The sequence below is a fragment of the Coregonus lavaretus genome (genome assembly GCF_964263955.1).
Source record: "Coregonus lavaretus genome assembly, chromosome: 27".
Classification (NCBI taxonomy): Eukaryota; Metazoa; Chordata; class Actinopteri; order Salmoniformes; family Salmonidae; genus Coregonus; species Coregonus lavaretus.
The window spans coordinates 7,917,917-7,931,220 of NC_140014.1; the positions used below are offsets into that span (position 1 = coordinate 7,917,917).

General features: G+C 46.8%; 1 protein-coding gene across 1 annotated transcript in view; it reads right to left on the reverse strand.

The window, feature by feature from the left end:
- LOC311102746 (connector enhancer of kinase suppressor of ras 1-like) overlaps window positions 1-13,304 on the reverse strand; it is a 111,883-nt gene that overhangs the window by 44,430 nt on the left and 54,149 nt on the right. The window contains exons 5-6 of the mRNA XM_084144131.1: window positions 10,342-10,383; window positions 2,257-2,376 (exon numbers count right to left, since the gene is read on the reverse strand). Coding sequence (XP_084000257.1) covers window positions 2,257-2,376; window positions 10,342-10,383 — 162 coding nt within the window. The remainder of the gene's footprint in view (window positions 1-2,256; window positions 2,377-10,341; window positions 10,384-13,304) is intronic.

Consider the following 13,304-nt stretch of genomic DNA (forward strand, 5'->3'; position numbering starts at 1 on the left):
CCTACACCCAAACGAGGGCATTGCGTTCATCCACCTCTGGCCTGCTGGCTCCCCTTCCTCTGCGGAAGCATAGTTCCCGCTCAGCCCAGTCAAAACTGTTCGCTGCTCTGGCACCCCAATGGTGGAACAAGCTCCCTCACGACGCCAGGACAGCGGAGTCACTCACCACCTTCCGGAGACATTTGAAACCCCACCTCTTTAAGGAATACCTGGGATAGGATAAAGTAATCCTTCTACCCCCCCCCCAAAAAAAATAAATAAATAATAATAATAAAAGAGAAAAAAAATATAATGTAAAGTGGTTATCCCACTGGCTATAGGGTGAATGCACCAATTTGTAACTCGCTCTGGATAAGAGCGTCTGCTAAATGACGTAAATGTAAAAATGTAAATGTTATGCTCAACCCGCTCAGTTTTCCACCACAAAACACCTGAAAATGGCCAAAAAGTGTTCAACTGCCGATTTGGCACTCCAGGCAGGCTCAACCAAAACCTCAAAGGATAGGAAAGAATACAGATACTATCTGAACCCAGATTTGGGTGAGAAACAGACTGTTAGGCAGCAGGTGTCACTAGAGAAGATCAATCATAGAGCTTCTATACTCAGTTTATCATGATCAACATTTTTATTGATTTTGAAATAACTTCTATATTCATTTTCTATGAGATTCTACTGACTGTGGCCCCATAATTCCCATTTGGTCTAAAATATCAAATAAAGATGAGGTGAACGTGATCGCTGCCCTTTGAGTTGCCTTTTAAAAACACATCAGTGGGCTAATGGCCCAGTGGGTTCATGCATTTAAAACACAACAGGGTTTTCAACCACTGCAGTGCAATGTGACATGCACCAGACTGCAGTCATTCCTCTATACACTTCAACACGGCAGGTAGCTTAGTGGGTAAGAGCGTTGTGCCAGTAACCGAAAGGTCGCTGGTTCTAATCCCCGAGCCGACTAGGTGAAAAATCTGTCGATGTGCCCTTGAGCAAGGCACTTAACCCTATTTGCTCTTGTAAGTCGCTCTGGATAAGAGCGTCTGCTAAATGACCAAAAATAAAATAAATAAATAAAAACACCCATTATTCTGCTCCCAGGGGATAGTCCCAGCCAGCCAAGGTCTATTACCAATGACCCCAATGGTCCATTCTAACCAATCACTCTTTGACAGGTCACATCGCACCAACGGTCAACTGACTTGACTTGGGGGGGGGAGCATAGAGCCATATTCTTCCTCCAATGGTCAACTGGGGGGGGGGAATTGACCGATTTCCACCGTTTCAGTTTACTTGAGCACATAAAATGGGCAAATTGTTCAACGGTAAGGTATTGATATTGTTTCTTTAAGGAACTTGAAATATGTTTTGCTAGGTGCTTGCCATGTGTTTTCACCTTTCTGATGAAACGTCAATACTTTTATCCTAATTTAAATAAGTATATAGTATATATAAGAACATACATTTCTATCTTAAGCTTCTTTATTTCTTGCAGAGCAGGAACTGTTCCTTCTTCACCTCATGTAACTCGAAATATATGTCACACTCAGTATGTGTCTGGGGTTGTGCTGTCTTCATGGCAATAACTTTGCACAATGCTTTTGCACTACGAAAATGTCAGAGGAAGGAAACTGAAAACGTGAACAGAAAGAGGAATATCAAATAAATAAGTGTGGTGTTGGTGAAACGTCACGGAGTGAAAACAGAAAACTGAGTGAGAGCGAGCAAAAATGGAAGAAAGAGAGAACAGCAAAGAGACAGAGAGAAAAGTTGACACCTATAACAAAGGAGAAGGTTGAGTAAGGACTGATTGAGTGAGTGAGAGCTGGAGGAGGAAGTGTACAAGAAGTTTGAAGAAATGATCAGAGAGGATGATTAAACAGAAGGGAAATGAGGAGGACAGTGAGTGAGAGAAGTAGTAAGTTAGAAATGTAGAGCAGCGAGAGATGGAGACAACATGAGTCATCCCTAAAGGACAACCAGGCTGACCTAAAGGACTTATGTCAGATTAGTAAGACAGAAGGTAGAGACAGAAGGTAGAGGCAGACAAAGTGAGAGATGCAGACAGGGCTCAATAGAAGGTGTTCTGATTTTCTCTGTCCCTGACCAATCTGACTAAACAAATGTAGAGGGAGACGTGGTAGAGGCAAAGGAAGAGGAAGAAACAGACAGAGCCCAATAACAGGTGATTGGTTAGTAAGAGCCAGTCCCAGACCTGATTGGTTCGTTAAAATGATTGACATTGACAGTGGGCCAGTTACCAGATGGTCGCCGGGGGAGACAGGCACCAGGTCAACACTCTCCAGCTGGGCAGTGTGGGTAAGGAGAGCCTCTGGACTGCAGTTCAGGATCTCATCACACACCGCCTCCAACTGACGACACTGACGGGACAGACAGATAGATGTTGTATATGAAAAATGGTTTCACTTATATTTGTTATCTTATATGGGTCTATAATTCCATTTCTACAGATGATCTTATCCAGAGTGACATACAATTAGTGCATTCATCTTAAGATAGCTGGGTGAGACAACCACATATCACAGTCGTATCAATAAAGTATTAATCAGTAAAGTCAATGCTAGTAGGATGTTTTTTTTATGTGTGTGGGCGGTGGGGCGCCTTGGGATTCATTTAAGATACTCTTTGAAGAGGTAGGGTTTCAGATGTTTTCGTGCCGTGGGAGGAGGGGTTGGTTCGTTGGCAGAGAGCAATGGCTAGCTAGTATGCTAACTATTCTAGTTAACTAACTGGCTGAATAAGTTGACGACGTACTCACTCAAACTGTCAAAACTAACCCAAAACTTTACACAACGTTAGACACGGACACGAATGATCTGTTTGGCGTGTTAACACACTGGTGGTTTGTTGTAGCCGAGTATTGGTGCTAAACCGTGTTATTGGAGGTTGGCATGCTAGTTGGCTATGGCGTCATAGGATTCGGTGCCCTAGACGGTTTTCACGGAAGAGTACTGTACCAAGTTAGCTAGCTGAATAAACTAAGTTAGAGTCTATTCCTAGAAAACATTGAACCGCTGTAGTTTACAACAATTATAATTTCTAAAGTGGAAGTTGGGAGAGTTATATTTGAGTGTTTCAGTGACACGTGAGGGAGGGCCCGCTCTCTCGCTTTCCCAGATGTTTACTTCATTTCATTCTGATCTCCTTTGCATTATTGTGGCCTTTTTCTGTAGCCTGTCAACTATGTGTCTGTCTATCCCTGTTCTCTCCTCTCTGCACAGGCCATACAAACGCTTCACACCGCATGGCTGCTGCCACTCTAATCTGGCGGTCCCTGCGCGCACGACCCACGTGGAGTTCCAGGTCTCCAGCAGCCTCTGGAACTGCCGTTCTGCAGCCAACAAGGCAGAGTTCATCTCAGCCTATGCTACCCTCCAGTCCCTCGACTTCTTGGCGCTGACGGAAACATGGATTACCACAGAAAACACTGCTACTCCTACTGCTCTTTGTCTGACCATGTGTTCTCGCATACCCCGAGAGCATCTGGTCAGCACGGCGGTGGCACAGGAATCCTCATCTCTCCCAAGTGGACATTCTCTCTTTTTCCCCTGACCCATCTGTCTATCTCCTCATTTGAATTCCATGCTGGCACAGTCACTAGCCCATTCAAGCTTAACATCCTTGTCATTTATCGCCCTCCAGGTTCCCTTGGAGAGTTCATCAATGAGCTTGACAAGTTCCTTTCCTGAGGATGGCTCACCCCTCACAGTTCTGGGTGACTTTAACCTCCCTACGTCTGCCGTTGACTCATTTCTCTCTGCCTCCTTCTTTCCACTCCATTCCTCTTTTGACCTCACCCTCTCACCGTCCCCCCCCTACTCACAAGGCAGGCAATACACTTGACCTCATCTTTACTAGATGCTGTTCTTCTACTAATCTCACTGCAAGTCTCCGACCACTACTTTGTATCCTTTTCTCTCTCGCTCTCCTCCAACACTACTCACTCTGCCCCTACTCAGATGGTAATGTGCCGTCGCAACCTTCGCTCTCTCTCTCCCGCTACTCTCTCCTCTTCCATCCTATCATCTCTTCCCTCTGCTAAATCCTTCTCCCTCCGATCTCCTGATTCCGCCTCCTCAACCCTCCTCTCCTCCCTTTCTGCATCTTTTGACTCTCTATGTCCCCTATCCTCTCGGCCGGCTCGGTCCTCCCCTCCTGCTCCGTGGCTTGACGACTCATTGCGAGCTCACAGAAGAGGGCTCCGGGCAGCCGAGCGGAAATGGAGGAAAACTAGACTCCCTGCGGACCTGTCATCTTTTCACTCCCTCCTCGCTACATTCTCTTCATCTGTTTCTGCTGCTAAAGCCACTTTCTACCACTCTAAATTTCAAGCCTTTAACCCTAGGAAGCTCTTTGCCACCTTCTCCTCCCTGCTGAATCCTCCTCCTCCTCCTCCCCCTCCCTCCTCCCTCTCTGTGGATGACTTCGTCAACCATTTTGAAAAGAAGGTTGACGACATCCGATCCTAATTTATTAAGTCAAATGACACCGCTGGTCCTGCTCACACTGCCCTACCCTATGTTTTGACTTCTTTCTCCCCTCTCTCTCCAGATGAAATCTTGCGATTTGTGACGGCCGGGCCGCCTAACAACCTGCCCGCTTGACCCTATCCCCTCCTCTCTTCTCCAGACCATTTCCGGAGACCTTCTCCCTTACCTCACCTCGCTCATCAACTCATCCTTGACCGCTGGCCATGTCCATTCCGTCTTCAAGAGAGCGAGAGTTGCACCCCTCCTCAAAAAACCTACACTCGATCCCTCCAATGTCAACAACTACAGACCAGTATCCCTTCTTTCTTTTCTCTCCAAAACGATTGAGCGTGCCGTCTCTAGCCAACTCTCCTGCTATCTCTCTCAGAATGACCTTCTTGATCCAAACCAGTCAGGTTTCAAGACTGGTCATTCAACTGAGACTGCTCTTTTCTGTGTCACGGAGGCTCTCCGCACTGCTAAAGCTAACTCTCTCTCCTCTGCTCTTATCCTTCTAGACCTATCCGCTGCCTTTGATACTGTGAACCATCAGATCCTCCTCTCCACCCTCTCCGAGTTGGGCATCTCCAGCGCTGCTCACTCTTGGATTGCATCCTACCTGACAGGTTGCTCCTACCAGGTGGCGTGGCGAGAATCTGTCTCCGCACCACGTGCTCTCACCACTGGTGTCCCCCAGGGCTCAGTTCTAGGCCCTCTCCTATTCTCTCTATACACCAAGTCACTTGGCTCTGTCATATATCTTCACATGGTCTCTCCTATCATTGCTACGCAGACGACACACAATTAATTTTCTCCTTTCCCCCTTCTGATAACCAGGTGGCGAATCGCATCTCTGCATGTCTGGCAGACATATCAGTGTGGATATCGGATCACCACCTCAAGCTGAACCTTGACAAGACGGAGCTGCTCTTCCTCTCGGGGAAGGACTGCCCGCTCCATGATCTCACCATCACGGTTGACAACTCCATTGTGTCCTCCTCCCAGAGTGCAAAGAACCTTGGGCGTGACCCTGGACAACACCCTGTCGTTCTCCGCTAACATCAAAGCGGTGACCCGATCCTGCAGGTTCATGCTCTACAACATTCGCAGAGTACGACCCTACCTTACACAGAAAGCGGCACAGGTCCTAATCCAGGCACTTGTCATCTCCCGTCTGGATTACTGCAACACGCTGTTGGCTGGGCTCCCTGCCCGTGCCATTAAACCCTTACAACTTATCCAGAACGCTGCAGCCCGTCTGGTGTTCAACCTTCCCAAGTTCTCTCATGTCACCCCGCTCCTCCGCACACTCCACTGGCTTCCAGTTGAGGCTCACATCTACTACAAGACCATGGTGCTTGCCTACGGAGCTGTGAGGGGAACGGCACCTCCTTACCTTCAGGCTCTGATCAGACCCTACACCCAAACGAGGGCACTACGTTCATCCACCTCTGGCCTGCTAGCTCCCCTACCTCTATGGAAGCACAGTTCCCGCTCAGCCCAGTCAAAGCTATTCGCTGCTCTGGCACCCCAATTGTGGAACAAGCTCCCCCACGACGCCAGGACAGCGGAGTCACTGACCACCTTCCGGAGACACTTGAAACCCTACCTCTTTAAGGAATACCTGGAATAGAATAAAGTAATCCTCCCCCCCCCCCCCAAAAAAAAAAGAAAGAAAAAAGTGGTTGTCCCACTGGCTATCATAAGTTGAATGCACCAATTTGTAAGTCGCTCTGGAGAAGAGCGTCTGCTAAATGATGTAAATGTAAGATGGACATGGACTCTGCTGTCCTAGCTTCAGGGAGGAAGCTGGTTCCACCATTGGGGTGCCAGGACAGAGAAGAGCTTTGACTGGGCTGAGCAGGAGCTGACCCCCGTAGGGTTTGAGCATAGCCGAGTGCTCGTGTTGGGGTGTAGGGTTTGAGCATAGCCTGAAGGTAGGGAGGACAGTTCCCCTTGCTGCTCCGTAGGCAAGCACCATAGTCTTGTAGTGGATGTGAGCTTCGAATGGAAGCCAGTGGAGTGTGTGGAGGAGCGGGGTAACATGGGAGAACTTGGGAAGTTGATGACACAAGCCTGGATTAGGACCTGCGTCGCTTCCTGTGTGATGAAGGGTCATACGCTACGGATGTTGTAGAGCATGAACCTGCAGAAGAATGTCACTACTTTGATTTTTGCAGAGAATGACACGGTGTTGTCCAGGGTCATGCCAAGTTTATTTGCACTCTTGGGAGGAGGATACCAAGTTGTCAACCGTGATGGAGAGGTTCCGAGTCGCGCAGTGGTCTAAGGCACTGCATCGCAGTGCTAGCTGTGCCACTAGAGATCCTGGTTCGAATCCAGACTCTGTCATAGCCGGCCGCGACCGGGAGACCCATGGGGCGGCGCGCACAATTGGCCCAGCGTCGTCCAGGGTAGGGGAGGGAATGGCCGGCAGGGGATGTAGCTCAGTTGGTAGAGCATGGCGTTTGCAACGCCAGGGTTGTGGGTTCGATCAAATAATGTATGCACTAACTGTAAGTCGCTCTGGATAAGAGCGTCTGCTAAATGACTAAAATGTAAATGTCTTGGAGCTGGCAGGCTTTCCCCGGAAGAAAGAGGAGCTCCATCTTGTCGAGGTTGAGCTTAAGGTGGTGAGCCGACATTCCAAGTCTGCCAGGCACATAGAGATGCGTGTTGTCACGTGGGTGTCAGAAGTGGAGAAGGAGAAAAGTAGTTGAGTGTCATCCGCATAGCAATGATAGGAGACACCATGTGAGGATATGACGGAGCCAAGTGACTTTGTGTATAGAGAAACAACGGCCTAGATCTGAGCCCTGGGGGACACCAGTAGTGAAAGCATGTGGTGCAGACTCATATCCTCTTCACGCCATCTGCTAGGAGTGACCTGCCAGGTAGGATGCAATCCAAGAGTGTGCAGAGCCTGAGAGGAGGATGGGATGGTTCAGTGTCGAAAGCAGCGGATAGATCTAAAAAAGTTTGAAATGTAGAGAGACAGAAAGCGGCTTTAGCAGCGCATACAAAGGAAGAGAAGGTAGAGAGGAGGGAATGGAAGGATGATAGGTCCTCTGGAAGTTTAGTTTTCCTCCATTTACGCTCAGCTGCCCGCAGCCCTATTCTGTGAGCTTGCAGTGAGTCACTCAGTCACAGAGCAGGAGTGGAGGGCCGACACGGTCAGGAGCAAAGGGGACAGTGAGAGTCAAAGGATGTGGAAAGGGAGGAGAGTAGGGTCGAAGAGGCAGAATCAGGAGACAGGAGAGAAGGATTTAGCAGAAGGTAGAGATGATAGGATAGAAGATGAGAGAGTAGTGGGAGAGAGAGAGGAGATTGCAACGGCGCATGACCATCTATGTAGGGGCTAAGTTGGTAGGGTTGCAGGAGAGAGGGAGAGAAAATGAAACAAAGAAGTGATCAGAGACAGAGAGGGGGGTTGTAGTGAGATTAGACTCTAGTAAAGATGAGGTCAAGCGCATTGCATGCGTTGTGAGTGGGAGGGGACTGGGAAAAGGTGAGGTCAAAAAAGGAAAGGTGAGGAAAGAAAGAGGTGGAAAGAAATTAATCGAAGTCAGGCGTTGGGAGGTTGAAGTCACCCTGTACGATGAGTGGTGAGCCATTGTTGGGAAATTAGCTTATCAAGGTGTCAAGCTCATTAAGGGCAAATGTTGGGTGACAGATGTCCACTCAAGCTTTACATTGTTGCCAAGTGACAGTATGGAATTCAAATGAGGAGATAGACAGGTGAGAGAGGGGGAAAATAGAAAAATCGCAACTTTGGAGAAATCAGTAGTATTGTGCGACCACCGCGACTAACCAGATGCTCTCGGACTATGAGAGAACACTTAGTCAGATGACGATAGAGCAGCTGGAGTAGCAGTGTTCTTGGGGTAATCCATGTCTCCTTCAGCGCCAAAAAGTGTAGGGACTTAAGGGCAAAATAGGCTGACATGAACTCAGCCTTCTTGACCGCAGATTGGCAGTTCCAAACGCTGCCTGATACTAGGAATTCCACATGGGTTGTGCGTGCAGGGTAGACTAAATTAGAAGGGTTCACAGCCACGGGGTGGGGAATGTGTGTAAAACCTACAGTAAGAGGAGCGAACACGGATAGAACACACACACATAGTCGACAAAGCAACAAAAGAGGAAAATGAGATAATCTGAAAATAACTAGGTAAGATACTCAAGTGAGACAGTGGTGTGCAGCCTTCCTCTCTTTCCTTCCTCAAATAACTATGCAGAACAACTTGGCAGAAAAGTATTTGTTTCGGTGACGATCTTAGTTTTGGTGACGAGACCGCCTCTGACAAGACTGCTGCTGATATGACCACCGCTTACAACCTACTCTTACTTATAATATATAACCTTTGTTTCCATACTATATTTTGATATATAAAATCACATGCTTCTAATTCAGTTGCTGTTTGCATTATAATTAAAACAATTACAATAAAAATAGATTTGGGGGGTTGCACTGCACATCTAGTAGACACTTACACTATATATACAAAAGTATGCGGACACCCCTTCAAATTAGTGGATTTGACTATTTCAGCCACAGCCGTTGCTGACAGGTGTATAAAATCGAGCACACAGCCACGCAATCTCCATAGACAAACATTGGCAGTAGAATGGCTTACTGAAGAGCTCAGTGACTTTCATAGGATGCCACCTTTCCAACAAGTCAGTTCGTCAAATTTCGGCCCTGCAAGAGATGCCCCAGTCAACTATAAGTGCTGTTATTGTGAAGTGGAAATGTCTACGAGCAACAACGGCTCAGCCACGACGTGGTAGGCCACACAAGTTTACAGAACAGGACCACCGAATGCTGAAGCATGTAGCGCGTAAAACATCGTCTTTCCTCAGTTGCAACACTCACTACCGAGTTCCAAACTGCCTCTGGAAGCAACGTCAGCACAATAACTGTTCGTCGGGAGCTTCATGAAATGGGTTTCCATGGCCGAGCAGCCGCACACAAGCCTAAGATCACCATGCGCAATGGCTAGCGTCGGCTGGAGTGGTGTAAAGCTCGCCGCCATTGGACTCTGGAGTAGTGGAAAAGCGTTCTCTGGAGTGATGAATCACGCTTCACCATCTGGCAGTCCGACGGACGAACCTGGGTTTGGCGGATGCCAGGAGAACGCTACCTTCCCCAATGCATAGTGCCAAATGTAAAGTTTGGTGGAGGAGGAATAATGGTCTGGGGCTGTTTTTCATGGTTCGGGCTAGGCCCCTTAGTTCCAGTGAAGGGAAATCTTAACGCTACAGCATACAATGACATTCTAGACAATTCTGTGCTTCCAACCATGTGGCAACAGTTTGGAGAAGGCCCTTTCCTGTTTCAACATTACAATTCCCCTCTGCACAAAGCGAGGTCCATACAGGAATGGTTTGTCGATTTGGAAGAACTTGACTGGCCTGCACAGAGCCCTGACCTCAACCCCATCGAACACATTTGGGATGAATTGGAACGCAGACTGCGAGCCAGGCCTAATCGCCCAACATCAGTGCCCGACTTCACTAATGCTCTTGTGGCTGAATGGAAGCAAGTCCCCGCAGCAATGTTCCAACATCTAGTGGAAAGCCTTCCCAGAAGAGTGAAAGCTGTTATAGCAGCAAAGGGGGGACCAACTCCATATTAATGCCCATGATTTTGGAATGAGATTTCGACAAGCAGGTGTCCACATACTTTTGGTCATCTAGTGTATTTGAGTAGGGACAGATCATCAAAACATCGATATATTGAATAAACAACAGTTAGGTACATAAAATAATGTTTAAATGAACTAATAATTAGGAACAGTTTTTAGAAAAGACAGTAGCTGAGGGAAAGAAAGCAGTGGCTATGAGTATACTTACGATGGAGATGATGTCCTTTTCCTTCTCGTAAACTGTGGAATCCTGTCAAAAGAGCACAGTGAAAACAACAAGATCAGGGACAGGTGTAAACCTTACAAATAATAAACAAACACCCACAGAGACCGAAAACCATTTGCAGAGAGCAGTATTGATGTGACAATGGGACGATCTGATGGTTTGATGTCCCACTTTCTCTGATAAAAAGGCCTGAGGCATTCCCAAAGACCAGGAAGTGGATGATCCAAGAGTACTATGAGCACTACAACACCCACAATCCTCTCTGCTAACACTAACTGGGACACATGCCATCCAGGCCACTCACTGTATTTACCTCACTCGTCACTTCATTGACAAACACACCTTTTTAGAGAGGCAGACCAAATGTATTCAAAGTCACAGTTACGCAACGTTATGTCAACATAGAGGAGCGAGTGGGAGGTTATCTTTTTCCCTGAGATACAAAGTGTGTGTGTATGTATGTGTGTGTGTGTGTGTGTGTGTTTAACTGGGTTGCCCTGTGAGGTGGAGGGTAAATCCTGTGAACTCCTGTGAGCAGTGAGCGCTAGGATTAGAGTTAGCTAATTACAGCTTGTGTGGTGTGATTTGGGGGACAGAGAGCAAGAGATAGAGAGGGAGAGAGAGAAAGATAGTTGATTGAGTTGGATTTATTTACATCAGGTTACCTACATCACAGGTAGTCTAATTTCATGATGAGTCCACACCTCACGCAATTGGTTGTATATGCCTCAGCCCCAAGCACCACACATCTGGAAATTACATGGTGCATATTTTTTCGATTCATTTTGGATTGTGGCATATAGCTGGATCTACAAAACAAATGGCCTGGGACATGGACAATCTAGATTAGACCACTTTGGAGTTCTGAAAACATCTGTCAAACTTTGATTTTGGAGCGTAATGTCTCTTTAAACGTAGAAGTGAAAGGCAAGACCATATACCAAATAGCTACAATTTGCAATGTATAGGTACATGTATTTTAACCAACCAGGAAAAACCCAATACCCTAGCAATGGTTTAGTACCTAAAGCAAAGCCATCGAATGAGTAAGACTAGAAGCATTGTAGCATAGCTCTATGACTGATTTTGATGAAACTTCCCCTTCAAGGCTATTGACAACAGTTAATCATGCTTCCTCTATAATTCATTTTTCTTCTGTATTTGTGAACCCACAGAACAGGATATGACATATTTGGGTCTGTGTTCCAAATGGCACCCTATCCCCTACATATCCCTACATACATAGGAAGTATGGTGCCGTTTGGGACACAGCCTGCGTGATGACAGGTACACTTCTGCCTGTCCTGAAACTACTCTTAGATCAGGTGGGTGTGGTGAGTGAAACACAGTGTAAAATCTACGCTCACTTCTCAGTGTCAATTCCTCTTTGTGTACTGTATGGATGCGTGCCAGACCCAAAGCACCGCAGCACCCAGCCCTGTTCATAACAGGCCCCGGCACTTCCATGTTCCATTTTTCCTCAACATGAGTTCTGTACAAACTGAAGAGTGAATATAAAAGCCTCCATTACATTTATAATAAATAAAGCCTTAATCAAATTTGGCCTTAGGCTTTGTGCCTTCTCACACACATAATATGCCTTTGATTTCCAGAATAATGTTCCAATAGACAGTCCCCCTACTCTAACACACTGGTTAAATGAAATATCTAGGCACATCTCTTTGGACAATATCTATTATAACATCAAAGGCAGACCACATGATTTCCAGACCACATGGATTCATATACTGAGGAAGCAAGGTTATGCAAAACTACTCAAACATTAGGTTTACTTCTCCCATATACAGTGGGGAGAAGCAGTATTTGATACACTGCCGATTTTGCAGGTTTTCCTACTTACAAAGCATGTAGAGGTCTGTAATTTTTATCATAGGTACACTTCAACTGTGAGAGACGGAATCTAAAACAAAAATCCAAAAAATCACATTGTATGATTTTTAAGTAATTAATTTGCATTTTATTGCATGACATAAGTATTTGATACATCAGAAAAGCAGAACTTAATATTTGGTACAGAAACCTTTGTTTGCAATTACAGAGATCATACGTTTCCTGTAGGTCTTGACCAGGTTTGCACACACTGCAGCAGGGATTTTGGCCCCCTCCTCCATACAGACCTTCTCCAGATCCTTCAGGTTTCGGGGCTGTCGCTGGGCAATACGGAATTTCAGCTCCCTCCAAAGATTTTCTATTGGATTCAGGTCTGGAGACTGGCTAGGCAACTCCAGGACTTTGAGATGCTTCTTACGGAGCCACTCCTTAGTTGCCCTGGCTGTGTGTTTCGGGTCGTTGTCATGCTGGAAGACCCAGCCATGACCCATCTTCAATGCTCTTACTGAGGGAAGGAGGTTGTTGGCCAAGATCTCGCGATACATGGCCCCATCATCCTCCCCTCAATACGGTGCAGTCGTCCTGTCCCCTTTGCAGAAAAGCATCCCCAAAGAATGATGTTTCCACCTCCATGCTTCACGGTTGGGATGTTGTTCTTGGGGTTGTACTCTTCTTCCTCCAAACACGGCGAGTGGAGTTTAGACCAAAAGGCTCTATTTTTGTCTCATCAGACCACATGACCTTCTCCCATTCCTCCTCTGGATCATCCAGATGGTCATTGGCAAACTTCAGATGGGCCTGGACATACGCTGGCTTGAGCAGGGGGACCTTGCGTGCGCTGCAGGATTTTAGTCCATGGCGGCGTAGCGTGTTACTAATGGTTTTCTTTGAGACTGTGGTCCCAGCTCTCTTCAGGTCATTGACCAGGTCCTGCCGTGTAGTTATGGGCTGATCCCTCACCTTCCTCATGATCATTGATGCCCCACGAGGTGAGATCTTGCATGGAGCCCCAGACCGAGGGTGATTGACCGTCATCTTGAACTTCTTTCATTTTCTAATAATTGCGCCAACAGTTGTTGCCTTCTCACCAAGCT